Genomic DNA, 25,880 nt, shown 5'->3' on the forward strand with positions numbered 1-25,880 from the left:
ACACACCTAACAGGGACTACAACTCCCAGCATACACACACCTAACAGGGACTACAACTCCCAGCATACACACACCTAACAGGGACTACAACTCCCAGCATACACACCTAACAGGGACTACAACTCCCAGCATACACACACCTAACAGGGACTACAACTCCCAGCATACACACACCTAAAAGGGACTACAACTCCCAGCATACACACCTAACAGGGACTACAACTCCCAGCATACACACACCTAACAGGGACTACAACTCCCAGCATACACACACCTAAAAGGGACTACAACTCCCAGCATACACACACACCTAACAGGGACTACAACTCCCAGCACACACACACACCTAACAGGGACTACAACTCCCAGCATAATCACACCTAACATGGACTACATCTCCCAGCATACACACACCTAAAAGGGACTACAACTCCCAGCATACACACACACACACACACCTGGCAGGGACTACAACTCCCAGCATACACACACACCTGGCAGGGACTACAACTCCCAGCATACACACACACCTAACAGGGACTACAACTCCCAGCATACACACACACCTAACAGGGACTACAACTCCCAGCATACACACACACCTAACAGGGACTACAACTCCCAGCATACACACACACCTAACAGGGACTACAACTCCCAGCACACACACACACCTAACAGGGACTACAACTCCCAGCATAATCACACCTAACATGGACTACATCTCCCAGCATACACACACCTAAAAGGGACTACAACTCCCAGCATACACACACACACACACCTGGCAGGGACTACAACTCCCAGCATACACACACACCTAACAGGGACTACAACTCCCAGCATACAAACACACACCTAACAGGGACTACAACTCCTAGCATAATCACACCTAACATGGACTACATCTCCCAGCATACACACACCTGGCAGGGACTACAACTCCCAGCATACACACACACCTAACAGGGACTACAACTCCCAGCATACACACCTAACAGGGACTACAACTCCCAGCATACACACACCTAACAGGGACTACAACTCCCAGCATACACACACCTAAAAGGGACTACAACTCCCAGCATACACACACACACACACACCTGGCAGGGACTACAACTCCCAGCATACACACCTAACAGGGACTACAACTCCCAGCATACACACACCTAACAGGGACTACAACTCCCAGCATACACACACCTAACAGGGACTACAACTCCCAGCATACACACACCTAAAAGGGACTACAACTCCCAGCATACACACACACCTAACAGGGACTACAACTCCCAGCACACACACACACACACCTAACAGGGACTACAACTCCCAGCATAATCACACCTAACATGGACTACATCTCCCAGCATACACACACCTAAAAGGGACTACAACTCCCAGCATACACACACACACACACACACCTGGCAGGGACTACAACTCCCAGCATACACACACACCTGGCAGGGACTACAACTCCCAGCATACACACACACCTAACAGGGACTACAACTCCCAGCATACACACACACCTAACAGGGACTACAACTCCCAGCATACACACACCTAACAGGGACTACAACTCCCAGCATACACACACACCTAACAGGGACTACAACTCCCAGCACACACACACACACACCTAACAGGGACTACAACTCCCAGCATAATCACACCTAACATGGACTACATCTCCCAGCATACACACACCTAAAAGGGACTACAACTCCCAGCATACACACACACACACCTGGCAGGGACTACAACTCCCAGCATACACACACACCTAACAGGGACTACAACCCCCAGCATACACACACACCTAACAGGGACTACAACCCCCAGCATACACACACACATAACAGGGACTACAACTCCCAGCATACACACACCTAACAGGAACTACAACCCCCAGCATATACACACCTAACAGGGACTACAACTCCCAGCATACACACACCTAACAGGGACTACAACTCCCAGCATATACACCTAACAGGGACTACAACTCCCAGCATACAAACACACACCTAACAGGGACTACAACTCCCAGCATACACACACCTAACAGGGACTACAACTCCCAGCATACACACACACCTAACAGGGACTACAACTCCCAGCATACACACCTGGCAGGGACTACAACTCCCAGCACACACACACACACCTAACGGACTACAACTCCCAACATACACACACACACACATCTCCCAGCATACACACACCTAAAAGGGACTACAACTCCCAGCATACACACACACACACCTGGCAGGGACTACAACTCCCAGTATACACACACACCTAACAGGGACTACAACTCCCAGCATACAAACACACACCTAACAGGGACTACAACTCCTAGCATAATCACACCTAACATGGACTACATCTCCCAGCATACACACACCTGGCAGGGACTACAACTCCCAGCATACACACACACATAACAGGGACTACAACTCCCAGCATACACACACCTAACAGGAACTACAACCCCCAGCATATACACACCTAACAGGGACTACAACTCCCAGCATACACACACCTAACAGGGACTACAACTCCCAGCATATACACCTAACAGGGACTACAACTCCCAGCATACAAACACACACCTAACAGGGACTACAACTCCCAGCATACACACACACACCTAACAGGGACTACAACTCCCAGCATACACACACACCTAACGGACTACAACTCCCAGCATACACACACCTAACAGGGACTACAACTCCCAGCATACACACACCTAACAGGGACTACAACTCCCAGCATACACACACCTAACAGGGACTACAACTCCCAGCATACACACACACCTAACAGGGACTACAACTCCCAGCATACACACCTGGCAGGGACTACAACTCCCAGCACACACACACACACACCTAACGGACTACAACTCCCAACATACACACACACACACACACCTAACAGGGACTACAACTCCCAGCATACACACAACTAACAGGGACTACAACTCCCAGCATACACACACCTAACAGGGACTACAACTCCCAGCATACACACACCTAACAGGGACTACAACTCCCAGCATACACACACCTAACAGGGACTACAACTCCCAGCATAATCACACCTAACATGGACTACATCTCCCAGCATACACACACCTAAAAGGGACTACAACTCCCAGCATACACACACACACACACACACACCTGGCAGGGACTACAACTCCCAGCATACACACACACACACCCCTAACAGGGACTACAACTCCCAGCATACACACACACCTAACGGACTACAACTCCCAGCATACACACACCTAACAGGGACTACAACTCCCAGCATACATACACACCTAACAGGGACTACAACTCCCAGCATACAAACACACACCTAACAGGGACTACATCTCCCAGCATACACACACACCTAACAGGGACTACAACCCCCAGCATACACACACACATAACAGGGACTACAACTCCCAGCATACACACACCTAACAGGGACTACAACCCCCAGCATATACACACCTAACAGGGACTACAACTCCCAGCATACACACATCTGGCAGGGACTACAACTCCCAGCATCACACACACCTAACAGGGACTACAACTCCCAGCATACACACACACACACACCTGGCAGGGACTACAACTCCCAGCATACACACACACCTAACAGGGACTACAACTCCCAGCATACACACCTAACAGGGACTACAACTCCCAGCATACACACACACCTGGCAGGGACTACAACTCCCAGCATACACACACACCTAACAGGGACTACAACTCCCAGCATACACACACACCTAACAGGGACTACAACTCCCAGCATACAAACACACACCTAACAGGGACTACATCTCCCAGCATACACACACACCTAACAGGGACTACATCTCCCAGCATACACACACACACACACCTAACAGGGACTACAACTCCCAGCATACACACCTAACAGGGACTACAACTCCCAGCATACATACACACCTAACAGGGACTACAACTCCCAGCATACACACACCTAACAGGGACTACAACTCCCAGCATACACACACCTAACAGGGACTACAACTCCCAGCATACACACACCTAACAGGGACTACAACTCCCAGCATACACACACCTAACAGGGACTACAACTCCCAGCATACAAACACACCTAACAGGGACTACAACTCCCAGCATACAAACACACCTAACAGGGACTACAACTCCCAGCATATACACCTAACAGGGACTACAACCCCCAGCATACATACACACCTAACAGGGACTACAACTCCCAGCATACACACACCTAACAGGGACTACAACTCCCAGCATACACACACCTAACAGGGACTACAACTCCCGGCATACATACACACCTAACGGACTACAACTCCCAGCATACACACCTAACAGGGACTACAACTCCCAGCATACAAACACACACCTAACAGGGACTACATCTCCCAGCATACACACACACCTAACAGGGACTACAACTCCCAGCATACACACACACACCTAACAGGGACTACAACTCCCAGCATACACACACACCTGGCAGGGACTACAACTCCCAGCATACAAACACACACCTAACAGGGACTACATCTCCCAGCATACACACACACCTAACAGGGACTACATCTCCCAGCATACACACACACACACACCTAACAGGGACTACAACTCCCAGCATACACACACACACACACCTAACAGGGACTACAACTCCCAGCATACACACACACACCTAACTGGGACTACAACTCCCAGCATACACACCTAACAGGGACTACAACTCCCAGCATACATACACACCTAACAGGGACTACAACTCCCAGCATACACACACCTAACAGGGACTACAACTCCCAGCATACACACACCTGGCAGGGACTACAACTCCCAGCATACACACACACCTAACAGGGACTACAACTCCCAGCATACACACACACACACACCTAACAGGGACTACAACTCCCAGCATACACACACACCTAACTGGGACTACAACTCCCAGCATACACACACACCTAACAGGGATTACAACTCCCAGCATACACACACCTAACAGGGACTACAACTCCCAGCATACAAACACACACACCTAACAGGGACTACAACTCCCAGCATAATCACACACACCTAACAGGGACTACAACTCCCAGCATACACACACACCTAACAGGGACTACATCTCCCAGCATACACACACACCTAACAGGGACTACAACTCCCAGCATAATCACACCTAACATGGACTACATCTCCCAGCATACACACACCTAAAAGGGACTACAACTCCCAGCATACACACACACACACACACCTGGCAGGGACTACAACCCCCAGCATATACACACCTAACAGGGACTACAACTCCCAGCATACACACACCTGGCAGGGACTACAACTCCCAGCATACAAACACACACCTAACAGGGACTACAACTCCCAGCATACACACACACGCCTAACAGGGACTACAACTCCCAGCATACACACACACACGCCTAACAGGGACTACAACTCCCAGCATACACACACACACGCCTAACAGGGACTACATCTCCCAGCATACACACACCTAACAGGGACTACATCTCCCAGCATACACACACACACCTAACAGGGACTACAACTCCCAGCATACACACACACACACCGAACAGGGACTACAACTCCCAGCATACACACCTAACAGGGACTACAACTCCCAGCATACACACCTAACAGGGACTACAACTCCCAGCATACACACCTAACAGGGACTACAACTCCCAGCATAATCACACCTAACATGGACTACATCTCCCAGCATACACACACCTGGCAGGGACTACAACTCCCAGCATACACACACACACCTGGCAGGGACTACAACTCCCAGCATACACACACACCTGGCAGGGACTACAACTCCCAGCATACACACACACCTAACAGGGACTACAACTCCCAGCATACACACACACCTGGCAGGGACTACAACTCCCAGCATACACACACACCTAACAGGGACTACAACTCCCAGCATACATACACACCTAACAGGGACTACAACTCCCAGCATACACACACACCTGGCAGGGACTACAACTCCCATCATACACACACACCTAACAGGGACTACAACTCCCAGCATACATACACACCTAACAGGGACTACAACTCCCAGCATACACACACACCTAACAGGGACTACAACTCCCAGCATACAAACACACACCTAACAGGGACTACATCTCCCAGCATACACACACACCTAACAGGGACTACATCTCCCAGCATACACACACACACACCTAACAGGGACTACAACTCCCAGCATACACACACCTAACAGGGACTACAACTCCCAGCATACACACACCTAACAGGGACTACAACTCCCAGCATACACACACCTAACAGGGACTACAACTCCCAGCATACACACACACACACACACACCTGGCAGGGACTACAACTCCCAGCATACACACACACCAGGCAGGGACTACAACTCCCAGCATACACACACCTAACAGGGACTACAACTCCCAGCATACACACACACCTAACAGGGACTACAACTCCCAGCATACACACACACCTAACAGGGACTACAACTCCCAGCATACACACACACCTAACAGGGACTACAACTCCCAGCATACACACACCTAACAGGGACTACAACTCCCAGCATACACACACACACACCTAACAGGGACTACAACTCCCAGCATAATCACACCTAACATGGACTACATCTCCCAGCATACACACACACACACACCTAACAGGGACTACAACTCCCAGCATACACACACACACCTAACAGGGATTACAACTCCCAGCATACACACACCTAACAGGGACTACAACTCCCAGCATACACACACACACACACACACCTGGCAGGGACTACAACTCCCAGCATACACACACACCAGGCAGGGACTACAACTCCCAGCATACACACACCTAACAGGGACTACAACTCCCAGCATACACACACACCTAACAGGGACTACAACTCCCAGCATACACACACACCTAACAGGGACTACAACTCCCAGCATACACACACACCTAACAGGGACTACAACTCCCAGCATACACACACCTAACAGGGACTACAACTCCCAGCATACACACACACACACCTAACAGGGACTACAACTCCCAGCATAATCACACCTAACATGGACTACATCTCCCAGCATACACACACCTAAAAGGGACTACAACTCCCAGCATACACACACACACACCTGGCAGGGACTACAACTCCCAGCATACACACACACACCTAACAGGGACTACAACTCCCAGCATACAAACACACACCTAACAGGGACTACAACTCCCAGCATACACACACCTAACAGGGACTACAACTCCCAGCATACACACACCTAACAGGGACTACAACTCCCAGCATACACACACACCTAACAGGGACTACATCTCCCAGCATACACACACACCTAACAGGGACTACAACTCCCAGCATACACACCTGGCAGGGACTACAACTCCCAGCACACACACACACCTAACGGACTACAACTCCCAACATACACACACACACACACCTAACAGGGACTACAACTCCCAGCATACACACACCTAACAGGGACTACAACTCCCAGCATACACACACCTAACAGGGACTACAACTCCCAGCATACACACACCTAACAGGGACTACAACTCCCAGCATACAAACACACCTAACAGGGACTACAACTCCCAGCATACAAACACACCTAACAGGGACTACAACTCCCAGCATATACACCTAACAGGGACTACAACTCCCAGCATACACACACCTAACAGGGACTACAACTCCCGGCATACACACACCTAACAGGGACTACAACTCCCGGCATACATACACACCTAACGGACTACAACTCCCAGCATACAAACACACACCTAACAGGGACTACATCTCCCAGCATACACACACACACCTAACAGGGACTACAACTCCCAGCATACACACACACACCTAACAGGGACTACAACTCCCAGCATACACACACACACCTAACTGGGACTACAACTCCCAGCATACACACCTAACAGGGACTACAACTCCCAGCATACATACACACCTAACAGGGACTACAACTCCCAGCATACACACACCTAACAGGGACTACAACTCCCAGCATACACACCTAACAGGGACTACAACTCCCAGCATACACACACCTGGCAGGGACTACAACTCCCAGCATACACACACACCTAACAGGGACTACAACTCCCAGCATACACACACACACCTAACAGGGACTACAACTCCCAGCATACACACACACACACCTAACTGGGACTACAACTCCCAGCATACACACACACACCTAACAGGGATTACAACTCCCAGCATACACACACCTAACAGGGACTACAACTCCCAGCATACAAACACACACACCTAACAGGGACTACAACTCCCAGCATACACACACACACCTAACAGGGACTACAACTCCCAGAATACACACACACACCTAACAGGGACTACAACTCCCAGCATACACACACACACCTAACAGGGATTACAACTCCCAGCATACACACACACCTAACAGGGACTACATCTCCCAGCATACACACACACCTAACAGGGACTACAACTCTCAGCATACACACACCTGGCAGGGACTACAACTCCCAGCATACACACACACACACCTAACAGGGACTACAACTCCCAGCATACACACACACACCTAACAGGGACTACAACTCCCAGCATACACACACACACCTAACAGGGACTACATCTCCCAGCATACACACACACCTAACAGGGACTACAACTCTCAGCATACACACACCTGGCAGGGACTACAACTCCCAGCATACACACACCTGGCAGGAACTACAACTCCCAGCATACACACACCTAACAGGGACTATAACTCCCAGCATACACACACACACACCTGGCAGGGACTACAACTCCCAGCATACACACACACCTAACGGACCCCCCTCCTCCTCACATAGAAATCATCCCCAGGCAGAGATTTATTCCCAATCCCTGCAGTGTATACATCCCCAGCCCGTGTACAGTAAACATAGTCAGAGCTCAGGCAGGGGAGATGAGGAACAGTGCTCTGGCTTCTAGACCTGCATCCTCCGAGGGGAGGGGAGATGCCGGAGCCATACTCCTCCTCCACTGCTCTAACTTTCCGTGGAGATCTGCGTCCTCAGCTCGGGGAGATGAGGGAGGGCGCATGTACCTTCTCTCACCCCTTACTCTGCCCTCCCCCAGCTCTAGCTTCGGAAATCTTCGGAGAGCTGGCAGAGGAGCGGACGCATGAATTCACGGGGGCGCAAAATTCCACCTCACACCGGGTCTCGGCGGTGAGCACGGCAGGTGAACGATGCTCCGATACTCCTCCTCCCTGGATAACACTACACTGCTAAACAGGGAGGAGGAAACCCCTGAGCAGCCTGCCGTGCGATTCGCTGCTCATCTATGCGCGCTCCCAATAGGAGCGCAGCATAGATGAAGTGAGGGCGGAAGTCGTCGCCCAGCAGGTGTCAGTGACGTTGCGCTTGCTGGGGAAGTCTGCTTCCGGGAGAGCTAGGGAGAAGAGCAGAAGATGAGACATTTATAAGGTAGCAAACATTTTTTTAAAGGCAGGGAGGGGGTTAGGGATAGTTTAGCAATATATAGGGACAAGAAAAAAAATACAGATGTGGGAGCTACTTTTTAAGCATTCATGTTAGTTATAAAATGCTACTTTTTTTTAAAGGAGCAGATTTTCAGGTCGTGTACATGACAGCCCCACTAAAGGTTATGCTACAATTTAAAACAGTTTTAATGCCCAATGTGCTAGTAGTATGAAATTGCATACAACTGCATCCTTTTTTTTTTTTTTTTTTTTTAACAGTATGCCAACGTATGCCTTGTCAAGTGGTTAAACAGCCACTTAATACGAGATAAGGAGCTATTAAAGGGTATCAATACGGAAAATATCATTTTGAAAACAATGCCTAAAATGTGAAGAAAAAATAAGACCGGTGACTAAGATTAATCAAGATATTATTTATTTGTTTGACCTAGGCTAATGCCAACACATGTATAATTTTTCCAGTGTTTTCACAGAATGGAGCTGTCAGTTTTTAAAAATAAAATACATTAGTCAATTTCTTCAGCCCTGTCTGACACCACAAATGATTCGTATTTTCACCTACTTAAAATTAGAAGTACCCGTAAGACAATGCAGGGACATCCAAATCCGAAAGGCCTTAGATGAATGTTCAAAATATTTCCCTTTGTAGTCTGAGGAGGAGCAAATACTGTTAAGTCTGCTTCTGCTTGTTTTCATTGTTGCCATAGGTGGAGCCTCTGTCTATTTCAGTCACGCCAATCATGCGACGCACTCCGACAGAAACTGAAATCAATATATATATATAAATTATTTCTTCTGATAAAATCAACAAAACAACTGTGGTCCTAAAAAAAAGTTATTCATTTTTCGGACTCCTTTTTCTATATTTTGATCACTGACTCCACCTTCATTACATTATCTACGAGTCTGATTGTGTCTGAGCTTCATTAAAAGGATTTAAATGAATGAGTTAAAAATTATATTAAATATTTTCAACAGAGCTATATAAAAAATCTGCAGCTCCTCCTGCTGTAAAACATTATGCTAGCAGACTGAACAGCTGCTTTGGTATGGCAAGATCCCTTTAAAACTGCCTGTGTCTACTACTGACACTGCAAAATCTGCTGCCCAGTATGTATTACATGATCCCTCCAGTAGGGCTGGCATCACATAGGCAAGGTATGTGTCGGTCTAGAGTACCCATTGGATGAAGGAGCCATGGCTGATCGCTGCATGCCTGGCCTGAGGGGCATATGTGTACAGTTAAATGCGGCACTAGACTGTAAATTTGAGCCATTGGCTCATCATCATTTTAAACCCTTTCGTGCCCACTAGCTACATTATGCTGGCTGTCACAAGAGGAGTAGATGTGTATAGAAAAAAATAGAACACTAGTTATCTTTATGTGGTTAGTATAGCAGCAGTTATTGCACCCACCTTTAGGTGTTGTGTGCTGAGCACAACATTGATGTAGACCTTGTTAATAAATATATCTCTCGCCAGGAAGCCACCAGCATCAGACCTGAATACTAGATTCCTGGGATGGTCAAAGAAAATCCAAAAGGAGCAAGTCCAATTGAAACAAGTGGTACTCTATTGGCGCTCACCCGCAGGCACAATATGAATAGTAAAAAATTTCAGGAAAATTATAATAAAACTAATTTATTGCAACTGCAAACTGACAAGACATTTTGAGGGGATGACACTCCTTTTCATCCAATATACAAAAAAACACTAATTTTAATAGGAACAAAAAAAAACTGTAAACTAACTGATGTGGCATGCATTTCATCATGTGGGTCAATCTTATACCGAGAAAGACCAATAGGTATGTGCAAACAGATAATTTGATAAAGAGACAAACATTTACATGAACTACTCAAAATTATCATAGGTATACATTAAAGATAGTGGATCACATAAATTTGCCATTAACAAGAACTGAAAGTCTGCTCCGTTTAAGTGCAGTTGTAACACTCATAACTTGCTGTAAGCCCAAGTGATGAAAATTTTGCCCATAGACTATAATGGTATCCTGTGTAGCCAATAAGAACACAGGCTGTCAATGTGGAAAGCTAAGCAGATCTAGGTCTGGTTGTAAGAGTGGATAGGAGACTACGTGGGCTTCTGATCTCCTCATTGTGAGATAAAATTTATGAATAAAGTATCAAATAGAAGCTGGTACATTGACCTTAACTGACAGTGAGTGAAACATCAAAGGAATGTAAATAGTCAATTAGAACATACCAATTAAAGCATAGGGGAAGTAGAAAACAATGTAATGGCTGTACACCAACATTTATTATTCATATTGTGCCGGCGGGTGAGTGCCGATAGAATACCACTTTTTTCAGTTGGACTTGCTCCTTCTTATGGATCTTCCACTGTGCTCTGGCCTTAGAATGAGGCCATTGTATGCTGCAGAGTAGAGGAGGAAGAGAAGAGGCCATGCTGTGGACTGCACAGGAGGCAGCAGGGGAAGGTAAGTATATATATATATATATTTTTTTATATTAGCAAAAATGCCACTACCTCTGCAAAGATCCCCATGAAACCACAAAATTTCAACCAACTTCTACCACTGCAAAGAGCTGCTAACCACAGGGGCCTACTAACTACGAGGGACAACTAACCACATGGGACTTCTAAATAATGTACAACTATCTGCAAGGGGACAACTATCTACTACTTCTTGGGGGCAAGTATCTACAGGGGAACCTACCTAAAGGTGGCAACTATCCACCTGGGGCAGTTACGGAAGGAGGAAACTACATGAAGTGACTTGTCTACATACTTAATGCGTTACTGTTGTTACAAACAAGGTTTTTCTCTTTAATACTTCCTTAAAAACTAAGCATTTTTCTTATATACTTCATACAAAAATGTTATTGCTAAAGATGTGAACTAAATGTTTAAAGAGTACCTGTCATCAACAAAAACTTTTAATATGTTGTTCATAATCATTAATGAAGAGATATTGTAATATATCTTCATTAAAAAATATTAATATTTATACCAGTTTTTTCATTTTATACTTTTGGCCACTAGGGGTCTCTCTTCTATGCCTGGTCTGCAGGCAGCTTCCTATGCTTTTCATAGAAAGTGTACAGCTTTTAGGACTAATGCTGGAAGGGCTCTGGTTCTTCCACCGGAAGTTCAGTACTCTCAGCTCAGGACTCGCTCCCAGCCTGTGAGCTACAAGCCTGCACATGCCTCTCATATAACAGAGGCCAGTGACCTCCCCCTCCCCCCTGCTCTGTGTTCTCCCTGCCCCTCACCACACGTTATCTTATACATTGTATTATCTCACTGCCCCCCCCCCTGACATTAATCTTAACCACTGCATCTGTAATTGCTGCCTCAGCCTCTGGTTCTCAGCATTGACTTTTTAGTGCAGAGAGACACAGGAGAGAGAGAGAGAGAGACAGGCTGCCGTCCCTCCCCTGTACTTAGTCTGTATGCACACTGCAGAGCAGTGTTTCCCAACCAGGGTGCCTCCAGCTGTTGCAAAACTACAACTCCCAGCATGCCCGGACAGCTGTACAGGGAGAGCAGCATACAGGAAGACTGGCAGAAGCAGAGTCCCAGCCAGGCTTCATGTGACATCATGCCTGCCGGGACCCGCCTCCTTCTACCCCTCAGAAAGACAGTGCTCCTGAGCTAATGAAGAGGGATAAAAAAAGGTATTTCCACAGCGTTTTAAACCTCAATAAACACAGGGATAGGCATAGTTAGAGAAAGGGACAGATGGGAAGGGGGATCAGGGAAAGTTTAGATGATGATAGGTACTCTTTAAAAACATGGCCACTAGGCGTCTCTGTTTCTTTAATTTTAAAAACGAAGGGCTCTTTGGTCCTGGTTACTAAGAAAAGGGACCGAAATTCTGAAGGGAGGGCGAGTAGGGGTGGTTTTTTCTCTCCTCTGCTCACTCAATACAGTATTAGAACCAAAGAATAAGTTGGCCAGCCCTATTGATTCTAAACTATTATATGGACCTGGCTTACAGGTGCAGGCTGCTGGGCTAAATATACAGCAACAGGAGAATACAGCAGCACACTGCTAGCACAAAGATATAGATAAAACATGAGTATATAGATAAAACATGAAAAGCTATACAGCTGTAGTGCAACAAATGAAAATATGAAATTATGAAACAGTGAGGTACTTAGCTTGCAAATTTGGCGGCCAAATAGCTTGGACCGTCCCACCATGGTAATTTCATATTTTCATTTGTTGCACTACAGCTGTATAGCTTTTCATGTTTTTTTTATTTGACATGTATCTCTTTAAATGGTAATAACTTTAGAACGCTTTTTCTGAGCAAAGCGATTCTGAGTGTTTTTTCGTGACATATTGTACTTTATATAAGTGGTGCATTTTTGTTGACACATGAAGCATTTTTGTGAAAAACTTCAAAATATTGTGAAAAACTGGAAAATTTCTGGCGTTTTTTACATTTTTTTTTATGGTGAACACGGTGTGGTAAAAGTAATGTTATATTTATTCTGTGGGTCAGTACGATTATGGCGATACCCATTTTATATAGCAGCAAAATTCTTTTTCTGCCATTCATTTTCCAACAGCTGTAACTTTTTTATTTTTTGTCCGCCGCCATTGAGTAAGGGCTTATTTTTTGCGGGATGAGCTGTAATTTTTTATTGGTATCAATTTTGTGCTACGTGCTACCTTTTGATCATTTCTATTCCGCTATTTGTACCAAATTTGGCGAATTTTGCGCTTTTTTTGATGGTTCTTTTTACAGCGTTCACCGTGTGGGATAATTTACATTATAGTTTTATAGTACACGTCATTACGGATGTGGCAATACCTATTATGTATATGATTTGTGTTTTTGATCTTTTTTGATGATAATACAGGGCTTTTATATGAATAGGGGCTTTTTCTTTCACACTTCATACTTTTATTGAAGAACTTTTTATTAGATTTTTTACACTTTTTACAGGTTATACTATGCTGCAATACATTTGTACTGCAGCATAGTATGACCTGATGAGCTGCAGACACTCCGGCCTGTGCGATCCAACATTTGGCTGGATCTCACAGGCTTCCATAGCAGGCATACAGGAGGTCATGATCTGACATCCTGCTGCCATAGCAACCAAAAGGGACCCGCAATTGTATCTCGGCGCCGCCGTTGGAGAACAGGGGGAGAGCGCTCCACCTGTCAACACCATAGATGCCGTGATCAGGATTGATCACGGCATCTATGGGGTTAATGCTTCCGGGACTGGCGCGATCGCCGCTCCGGCAGCTGCGGCGGGACTCCGGCTGTGATTGACAGCCGGGTCCCATCGCCGATCTCCTGCGCTGCCCGCGGCAGTGCCGGAGATCGCTATGACGTATGCATAAATCCAATTGCGCAAACGTGTCTGATGATTGGACGTATGCATACGTACTATAGCGGTTAAACCTCATTATCGTTATATGCAGTGCTGAGGGTATAGAAATAAGTTATGCAGTATAGCTCTATAAGCAACATACCGTATTTATCGGGGTATACCACGCACCGGCCTATAACACGCACCCTCATTTTACCAAGGATATTTGGGTAAAAAAAGTTCTTTACCCAAATATCCTTGGTAAAATGAGGGTGCGTGTGTATACCCCGATAAACTGTTTCTTACCCCACAGAAGCCCCCAGGAAAGGCAGGGGGAGAGAGGCCGTCGCTGCCCGCTTCTCTTCCCCCTGCCTTTCCTGGGGTCTAGAGCCCTGCTGCCGCCGCTTCTCTCCCCCTGTCTATTGGTGTCACTGCCCCAATGCCGGTGCCGACAGACAGGTGGAGAGAAGGGGCAGCGGCACCGGCACCCATTGCCGGCGCCGCTGCCCCTGCCCCGTTGCCTCCCCCGGTTGTATAATTACCTGTTGCCAGGGTCGGGTCTGCGCTACTTCAGGCCTCCGGTGTGGCGTCCCCTGCGTCGTTGCTATGCACTGCGAGACGTAATGACGAGTGACGTCACTCGTCATTGCGCCGCGCTGTGCAGCGCATAGCAACGACGCAGGGGACGCACACCGGAGGCCCGAAGCAGCGCGGACCCGACCCCGGCAACAGGTAATTATACAACCGGGGATGGGGGAGGCAACGGGGCAGCGGTGCCGGCAATGGGTGCCTCTGCCCCTTCTCTCCCCGTCTGTCAGCGCCGCTGCCCCATTACCGATAGCCAGGGGGAGAGAAGGGGCAGCGGCACCGATAGACAGGGGGAGAGAAGGGGCAGCGGCACCGATAGACAGGGGGAGAGAAGGGGCAGCGGCGCCGATAGCAGGGGGAGAGAAGCGGCGGCAGCAGGGACCCCAGACAGGCAGGGGCAGAAAAGCTGCCTGCGGTCTCTGCACCAGAAAAAGCCGCTGCAGTTCATTGATTTAAAGCGCCCGCTTTAAATCATTGAACTGCAGCGGCTTATCGGCGTATAACACGCAGGTAGACTTTAGGCTAAAAATTTCAGCCTAAAAAATGCGTGTTATACACCGATAAATACGGTATTTATACAGAAAGAAGGAAACTAGAGCAATTGCTACTGATTTAAAAATAGTATACTTTATCAATATATTAAAACCACATACATGTGAAATTTATTATATATAGTGTTGATACAAAACAAATGGATGTTTAGATTATTAAATCCAATAAGATGGTGGGGCAGGTGAAGATGGTCATATATAGTAACAAGACATTAGAATAAAGTAGCAGCGAGATGGAGCAGCAATATGTGGCTAGCATTCATGTGGAGTATCTATAGGGGAACTAGGGTATAACCCTCCGCTAGTTATTAGCCGCACAGAGCTGGCTGATACAATATAAAACACCCTATACACTAAAGATTCCGTATACCAGAGCTGTACGTTTCATCTACTTGATGGACTTTCTCAAGGGACGCTCAGCGTACGTTGGGACGGTGCTGACAGGACATTATTATGGGTATTTTTCTGCATATGGGGATGTTTGAGGGCTCCTTTTTAGCACCGTGATCTGAAGTTTTTATCAGTACAATAAAAAAAAAAGTATCGCTTTTTTTATGGTATAAAAAAAATGACCAAAAATACACTATTTTGGACTTTGGAATTTTTTTTTTTTAACGTGAACGCCATTGAGCGTGCGGTTAACCCCTTAAGAACCAGGCCATTTTTCACTGTAGAACAACCTATATAAATAGACCACCAATACCTGTTCAATGTAACCACCCAAAAATTGGGGACACTAAAACCAACAGTATGGTCCCACTCAGTAATGATAAATCACCAGTGTGATTTGCAAAAAATATATATCTTTATTAATCAATAACACAATTCATAATTGACACAGCATGGGAACAGCATGATAGAGTAAAAATATATCTTCACAGATTTGTTGTGCAAATAGTGCGTAAATCAACATGAAAGTGCAAAACCATTAAGCTGGATAAGTTTTCCATCATAATATTGGTATAGATAAGACTATGCACAAATAATGTCCTCAATCCACATACCCAAAGATATAAGTGGAGGCTTGTGTACAAACCAATGCAGCTCCAATGTACTGTGCTTAATTGAAAATTTTGTATTTTTCTAACTTTGAAGCTTTCTGCTTGTTAGGAAAATAGACATCCCAAATAAATTATACATTGATTCACAAATACAATGGGGGACATGTATCAAAGATTTTACCCCTGTTTTGTGTGTATTTTTTTGCGCAATTTTTTTGCGCACGTTTTGGTAGAGCATGTCCTCCAGATGTGGCTGAATCAGGGTACCTTTGAGTGACATCTATAGTACACATGGATTTATTAACTGCGTACTTTTTTTTTTACACCAAAAATTTTGCCGCAAGAGCTGTTTTTTTTGCGCAAATATAAGCCATCTTGGACTTAACGTAGCAAGATGCTCTAAATCATTGATTCTATTTTCCAAAGAGTGGATTTAGGAGATTACTATATTTACCCGCAATTTATGAAGCTCATTGCACTTGATTGATAAATTTTGCGCTTCTGCTCATAATTTAGAATTCGGGAAAAGGGGTAAAATGCTTCTACCATACACAAATAATGATACATGTTCCCCAATATGTCTACTTTATGTTTGCATCATAAAGTTGACATGTTTTTACTTTTAGAAGACATCAGAGGGCTTCAAAGTTCAGCAGCAATTTTCCAATTTTTCTCAAAATTAGCAAAATCGGAAATTTTCATGGGCCAGTTCAGGTTTGAAGAGGATTTGAAGGGGTTTCTTATTAGAAATACCCCACAAATGACCCCATTATAAAAACTGCACACCCTTTAGGTGTTTCACAGGAATAGCAGCAAAGTGAAGGAGAAAATTCAAAATCTTCATTTTTTACACTGGCATGTTCTTGTAGACCCAGTTTTTGAATTTTTACAAGGGTTAAAAGGAGAGAAATCTTCCTAAAATGTGTAACCCAATTTCTCTCGAGTAAGGAAATACCTCATATGTGTATGTCAAGTGTTCGGCGGGCAAAGTAGAGGGCTCAGAAGGGAAGGAGCTACAATGGGATTTTGGAGAGTGAGTTTTTCTGAAATGGTTTTTGGGGGGCATGTCACATTCAGGAAGCCCCTATAGTGCCAGAACAGCAGAAAAAAACCACATGGCATACTATTTTGGAAACTACACCCCTCAAGTCACGTAACAAGGGGTCCAGTGAGCCTTAATACCCCACAGGTGTTTGACGACTTTTCGTTAAAGTCGGATGTGTAAATGAAAAAAAAATGTATTTCACTAAAGTGCAGTTTTTTTCAAAGGGTAATGGGAGAAAATGACCCCCAAAATGTGTAACCCCATCTCTTTTGAGTATGGAAATACCCCATGTTAGGACGTAAAATACTCTGTGGGCGAACTACAATGCTCAGAAGAGAAGGAGTCACATTTGGCTTTTGGAAAGCAAATTTTGCTGAAATGGTTTTTGGGGGGCATGTCGCATTTAGGAAGCCCCTATGGTGCCAGAACAGCAAAAATACCCACATGGCCTACTATTTTGGAAACTACACCCCTGAAGGAACTTAACAATGGGTACAGTGAGCCTTAACACCTCACAGGTATTTCACGACTTTTTGTTAAAGTTGGATGTGTAAATGAAAAAATATAATTTTTTCACAAAAATGCTGTTTTTTCCCTAAATTTTACATTTTTACAAGGGGTAATAGGAGAAAATTACCCCCAAAATTTGTAACACCATTTCTTCTGAGTATGGAAATACCCCATGTGTGGACGTCAAGTGCTCTGCGGGCGAACTACAATGCTCAGAAGAGGAGGAGTGCCATTGAGCTTTTGAAGAGTGAATTTGTTTGAAATGGAAGTCAGGGACCATGTGCGTTTACAAAGCCCCCAGTGGTGCCAGAACAGTGGACCCCCCCACATGTGACCCCATTTTGGAAACTACACCCCTCTCAGAATTTAATAAGGGGTGCAGTGAGCATTTACACCCCACTGGCATTTGACAGATCTTTGGAACAGTGGGCTGAGTAAATGAAAAATTAAATTTTTCATTTTCACGGACCACTGTTCCAAAAATCTGTCAGACACCTGTGTGGCGTAAATGCTCACTGAACCCCTTGTTTCATTACATGAGGGGTGTAGTTTCCAGAATGGGGTCACATGTGGGGGGGGGGGGATCCAATGTTCTGGCACTATGGGGGCTTTGTAAACACACGTGGCCTTCAATTCCGGACACATTTTCTCTTCAAAATCCCAATGGCGCTCCTTCTCTTCTGAGCATTGTAGTTCACCCGTAGAGCACTTTACATCCACATATGGGGTATGTTCTTACTCAGAAGAAATAGGGTTACAAATTTTGGGGGTCTTTTTTCCTATTTTCCCTTGTGAAAATGAAAAATTTAGGGTAACATCAGCATTTTAGTGAAAAAAATTATTTTTTTCATTTTCCCATCCAACTTTAACGAAAAATTTTCAAACACCTGTGGGGTGTTAAGGCTCACTATACCAAAAATGGGGTCACATGCCGGTTTTTATTTTTTTGCATTTATGTCAGAACCGCTGTAAAATCAGCCACCCCTGTGCAAATCACCAATTTAGGCCTCAAATGTACATAGTGTGCTCTCACTCCTGAGCCTTGTTGTGCGCCCGCAGAAGATTTTACGCCCAAAATATGGGGTATTTACGTACTCAGGAGAAATTGTGTTACAAATTTTGGGGGTCTTTTTTCCTTTTACCTCTTGTGAAAATAAAAAGTATAGGGCAACACCAGCATGTTAGTGTAAATTTTTTTTTACACTATCAGGCTGGTGTAGACCCCAACTTTTCCTTTTCATAAGGGGTAAAAGGAGAAAAAGCCCCCCAAAATTTGTAGTTTAATTTCTCCCGAGTACGGAAATACCCCATATGTGGCCCTAAACTGTTTCCTTGAGATACGACAGGGCTCTGAAGTGAGAGAGCGCAATGCGCATTTGAGGACTAAATTAGGGATTGCATAGGGGTGGACATAGGGGTATTCTACGCCAGTGATTCCCAAACAGGGTGCCTCCAGCTGTTGCTAAACTCCTAACATGCCTGGACAGTCAGTGGCTGTCCAGAAATGCTGGGAGTTGTTGTTTTGCAACAGCTGGCGGCTCCATTTTGGAAACACTGCCATACGATACGTTTTTCATTTTTATTGGGGGGGGGGGACAGTGTAAGGGGGTGTATATGTAGTGTTTTACCCTTTATTATGTGTTAGTGTAGTGTTTTTAGGGTACATTCGCACTGGCAGAGGTTTACAGTGAGTTCCCCGCTCGGAGTTTGGAAAAATTTGCCGCAGCCCAAACTTGAAGCAGGGAACTTACTGTAAACCTGCTCGTGTGAATGTACCCTGTACATTCACATGGGGGGGGGCAAGCCTCCAGCTGTTTCAAAACTACAACTCCCAGCATATACTGACAGACCGTGCATACTGGGAGTTGTACTTTTGCAACAGCTGGAGGCACACTGGTTGGAAAACCTTCCGTTCTGTTACCTAACTCAGTATTTTCCAACCAGTGTGCCTCCAGCTGTTGCAAAACTACAACTCCCAGCATGTACTGATTGCCGAAGGGCATGCTGAGAGATGTAGTTATGCAACAGCTGGAGGTACGCAACTACAACTCCCAGCATGCCGAGACAGCTGTTTGCTGTTTGGGCATGCTGGGATTTGCAGTTTTGCAACATCTGGAGAGCTACAGTATAGAGACCACTGCACAGTGATCTCCAAACTGTGGCCCTCCAGCTGTTGCAAAACTACAAATCCCAGCATGCCCAAACAGCTGTCTGGGCATGCTGGGAGTTGTAGTTTTCCAACATCTGGAGTGCTGTATAGTGGTCTCAAACTGTAGCCCTCCAGATGTTGCAAGGCAACTCACCGGCTTCCGTTGGATCCAGGGAGCCAGCTGCACGACATCACCGCCCACCGATCTCCGACACCGATCGTCGCCCGCAGGGTAAGTAGACTTCAGCGCTGGTCCTCCTCTGTTTCCCTGTTCTGCCCCGCCTATGGTGGGTGGGCAGAAAGGGGAAAACGAAAGTTAACCCCGTGCCCCCGATCTGCTATTGGTCGTCGCGTCTATATGACCAATAGGAAGGGTGGCACTCCTGCCACCTCACTACTATCCCTTCAGGGGGATCGTGGGTGTCTTGGACAACCCCGATCCCCCTTATTTTCCTGGTCACCATAGACCCATATGACCCGGAATAGCCGCAAATCGCAAGTGTATATTCACATGGGGGGGGGGGGGGGGGTGTCTGGGCATTTGCGCGAGGTGACTGCTGATCAATATCAGCAGTCCCCCAGGACTAGTCCCCGCCCGGCAGGGACCGAAATTCCCACGGATGTACGCTTGTAACCTGTTAAGGATGCAGGGCGTATCCATATGCCCTGCATCCCGAGTCCTTAAGGACGCAGGGCGTATGGATACGTCCGTGGGAATTCCGGTCCCCGCCGCTAGCCGGTTGGGGACCGGATTGGGATGCCTGCTGAAATCACCCCGGCACATCGCCCAGGGGGGTCCTGAGACCCCCCATGTCGGCGATCGGAGAAAATCACATCTCAATTCAGACATGCGATTTTCTCCAATTCTGGGCTCATCCGGTCTCTGGTGACCCGATCGCCCGGAAAATAGGGATGATCGGAGTTGTCAGTGACAGCCCCGATCAGCCTAAGGGATAGGAGTGAGGTTGCGATTTCCTCCTATTCCCTGCCATTAGTCAGAACTGAGTTCTGACCAATGGCAGAGCAGGACAGGGGGTTGCAATGGAAACCCCCCGTTCTGCCCCCCCCCCTGGATGTTGGGCAGAACGGGGGGAGAAGATGGAGTCCTGTACCTGAGGAGAAGATGCGTGGGGCCCGGCGATCATCGCAGACATCCAGCGGAGATCACGGCTCAGGTAGGGAATCGTCGGTGGGGGGGAGAAATGAAAGTGAAAGTAATGTGATCTTTACTGTGGCAACCACTAGGAAGGCCGGACTGCAACTCCCAGCATGCCCAGACAGCCAAAGGCTGTCTGGGCATGCTGGGAGTTGTAGTTTTGCAACATCTGGAGGGTCACAGTTTGGTGACCACTGTTACAGTGGTGCCCAAATGGTAGCCCTCCAGATGTTGCCAAACTACAACTCTCAGCATGCCTAGACCACCCAGGCATGCTGGGAGTTGTAGTTCTGTAAGATCTGTCCCTTCAGATTTTGCAATTTTCATGAAATTTTTGAAAATTGCTGCTCTACTTTGAAGCCCTCTAATTTTTTCAAAAAGTAAAAATATGTCCATTTTATGATGCCAACATAAAGTGGACATATTGTATTTGTGAATAAAAATCAAATTTATTTTGAGTAGAGAGCTTCAAAGTTAGAAAAATGCAAAATTTTCATGAAATTTTGGGATTTTTCACCAAGAAAGGATGCAAGTAACGCCGAAAATTTACCACCAAAATAAAGTAGAATATGTCACGAAAAAACAATCTCACAATCAGAATATTCTTAACTCTTAAAGTGACGGTGGTCAGAATTGCGAAAAAGGGCTCAGTCCTTAAGGTGAAAAAGGGCTCAGTCCTTAAGTGGTTAAGGGGTTAATTAATGATATAATTTTTTTTATAGTTCTGACATTTACACACGCTGCGATACCACATATGTTTATATTTATTTACATAGTTTTTTTTTCATGTTAATCACATTTATTAACACTTTATTTTCATGGGAGCCGGCGCAGGACGTAAATATACGTCCTGCGTCATTAAGGAGTTAAAGGAGTTATCCACCATAAGGTGATTTAAAGGAGTAGTCCAGTGGTGAACCCAGTGGTGAACAACTTTTCCCCTATCCTAAGGATTGAGATCGCGGGGGGTCTGACCACTGGGGCCCCCTGCGATCTCCTGTACGGAGCCCCGACATCGCCCGCGAGAAGGGGGCGTGTCGACCTCCGCACGAAGCGGCGGCCGACACGCCCCCTCAATACAACTCTATGGCAGAGCCAGAGCGCTGCCTTCGGCAATCTCCAGCTCTGCCATAGAGATGTATTGAGGGGGCGTGTCGGCCGCCGCTTCGTGCGGAGGTCGACACCCGCTATCTGGCCGGAGAGCCTGGCCCCCGTACAGAGAGATCGCAGGGGGCCCAAGCGGTCGGACCCCCCGCAATCTCAAACTTATCCCCTATCCTTAGGATAGGGGATACGTTTTTCACCACTGGACTACCCCTTTAAGTAGTATGTACCTGCCAGAACTGGGTATTTCCTGTTGAATTTCGTTCTCTAAACTACACATCCCATAGTTCCATAGTTTGTAAGTATAAGGTCACTTTACACAGATTCATTCGGAAGCTGCATTCTTAGTAAGAGGAGGGACGGTGTAGCTGCTGCTGATTTAATAGGGAAATCGATAGCTAGGCTAGTGTATTCAGTGTGCACTACAGTCCTGAAGGACTCATCTGATCTCTGCTGTAAGGACAGCACCCCAAAAAGCCATTTTTAGAGCTAGAACATCAGTCTGCTTTTTTTTTTCCCTTTGTAATCTAATTGCAGTTCCCTGCCTGCCAGCGTGTGTGTCAGGCTTACAGCGTATACTTGCACAGCGTATACTTGCCACTTGCCCAGTGCTACCACTCATATCTGGTGTCACAATAGCTTGCATTTAAAAAATAACTTTTTTGACTGTGAAATAATAGCAGTCAGTTTCCTTCACACGTGTGCGTTTCAGGGCCTGCCAGGGCACAGTGTCACACCAATGCAACTCATATCTGGTGTAACAGTAGTGTACATTTAAAAAAAAATGATTTTGACTGTAATAGAATGAATAGCAGTTAGTTGTCTGCAAGCGCGTGTGTCAGGCCTACAGCGTCTACTCTGCCAACTTCTGCCAGTGCACAGTGCCACTCATATCTGTTGTCACGGTAGCTTGCATGCATAGTACCACTAATCGGAAAAAAAATGACAGGCAGAGGCAGGCCACCCCGCAGGGAAAGTCGTGGTCGTGGTGCTGTGATTCCCTTTGGCCCTAGAATAATGCCCAGTGTTCAGAGGCCATGTACCCTGAACTCGAAAAGTTCTGAGGACATAGTTGACTGGCTAACACAGGACACCCAATCTTCTACAGCTTCTGCTCGGAACCTTGACGCACCATCCTCCTCCAGCTTAGCTTTGGGCACCTCTCAAGTTACCACTCGCCTGCCTGTCGCCACCACCAACCCTAGCACCACAGCCGCTTCACTTGATCTGTCAGAGGAGTCAAATGAGTGATGTGCAACTATTATTGCCAGAGGATGTAGATAACAGGGATATGTCTCAGTCAGGCAGCATTACACACATGGACGTATGGTGTGATGATGATGATGATGTTGTACCCGCTGCTGCTTCCTTTGCTGAGTTGTCAGATACAAGTGGAGCGGTTGATGATGATGAATCCCTGGATGTCACGTGGGTGCCCGCTAGAAGAGAAGAAGAGGGGGAAAGTTCAGATGGGGAGACAGAGAGGAGGAGGGGACGAGTTGGAAGCAGGGGGAGGTCGTCGCAAGGAGCTAGTGGCACAGTCAGACAGCATGCATCTGCACCCGGGGTCAGCCAGACAGCACACTAATCAACACATGCTGTTGCCACCACCAGAATGCAGTCATTGCAGAGCTCAGCAGTGTGGCATTTTTTTGTGTGTCTGCCTCTGACAACAGCGATGCCATTTGCAACCTGTGCCAAAAGAAACTGAGTCGTGGGAAGTCCAACACCCACCTAGGTACAACTGCTTTGCGAAACAACATGCCAGTGAGGCGCTTGATTTGCGACAGCCCAACATGTTGGAATTTAACACTCCTAATGTTCGACCGCCTTCTCCAACAAGAAAAAGCCGTTAACGACTATTTGTATGACCGTGGTGCTAGGACAGCCTCTGTAGAGCTGGGAATTTTTTTGCCACGTTACTGGACGCTCATGCGCAATGCCTGTAGGCTCATGAGTCCTTTTGAGGATGTGACAAACCTAGTCAGTCGCACCGAAGGCACCATCAGCGACATCATACCATTTGTTTTCTTCCTGGAGCGTGCCCTGCGAAGAGTGCTGGATCAGGCCGTAGATGAGCGTGAAGAGGAAGAGTTGTGGTCACCATCACCACCAGAAACAGCCTGATCAGCATCGCTTGCTGGACCTGCGGCAATGCTGGAAGAGGATTGTGAGGAAGAGGAGTCAGAGGAGAAATGGCTTTGAGGAGGAGGAGGAAGACCAACCACAACAGGCATCCCAGGGTGCTCGTTGTCACCTATCTGGTACCCGTGGTGTTGTACGTGGCTGGGGGGAAGTACATACCTTCAGTGAGATCACTGAGGACGAGGAACGGGACATTAGTAGCTTGGCATCCAACCTTGTGCAAATGGGGTCTTTCATACTGTCGTGCCTGTTGAGGGACCCTCGTATAAAAAGGCTGAAGGAGAATGACCTGTACTGGGTGTCCACGCTACTAGACCCCCGGTATAAGCAGAAAGTGCCTGAAACACACCACTCCTATCTGGTGGCACATTAGATTGCACGCGCAGTGCCCCAAATTTGAAGTAGGAGGACCAACCAAGCATCTTTTTCCATCTCCCGGTTCCTAAAATCGATGCCATATACATGTCCCCTGATAGGGGACGTAACAGGGATTAAACTGATAAGAATAGTACTACTTAACACACCACTGCTATCTGGTGGCACATTAGATTGCACGCGCAGTGCCCCAAATTTGAAGTAGGAGGACCAACCAAGCATCTTTTTCCATCTCCTGGGTATTAAAATTGATGCTATATACACGTCCCCTGATGGGGGACGAAAC

General features: G+C 46.6%; 1 protein-coding gene across 7 annotated transcripts in view; it reads right to left on the minus strand.

The window, feature by feature from the left end:
• Window positions 1–10,058: 10,058 nt before the first annotated feature.
• Window positions 10,059–25,880, minus strand: part of AGPAT4 (1-acylglycerol-3-phosphate O-acyltransferase 4) — a 232,326-nt gene continuing 216,504 nt past the window's right edge. For all 7 annotated transcript variants that reach the window (XM_056566792.1, XM_056566788.1, XM_056566786.1 and 4 more), the window contains one exon: window positions 10,059–10,414. In XM_056566792.1, coding sequence (XP_056422767.1) covers window positions 10,391–10,414 — 24 coding nt within the window. In that variant the 3' untranslated portion in view covers window positions 10,059–10,390. The remainder of the gene's footprint in view (window positions 10,415–25,880) is intronic.

This window comes from Hyla sarda, chromosome 3, assembly GCF_029499605.1.
Source record: "Hyla sarda isolate aHylSar1 chromosome 3, aHylSar1.hap1, whole genome shotgun sequence".
Classification (NCBI taxonomy): domain Eukaryota; kingdom Metazoa; phylum Chordata; class Amphibia; order Anura; family Hylidae; genus Hyla; species Hyla sarda.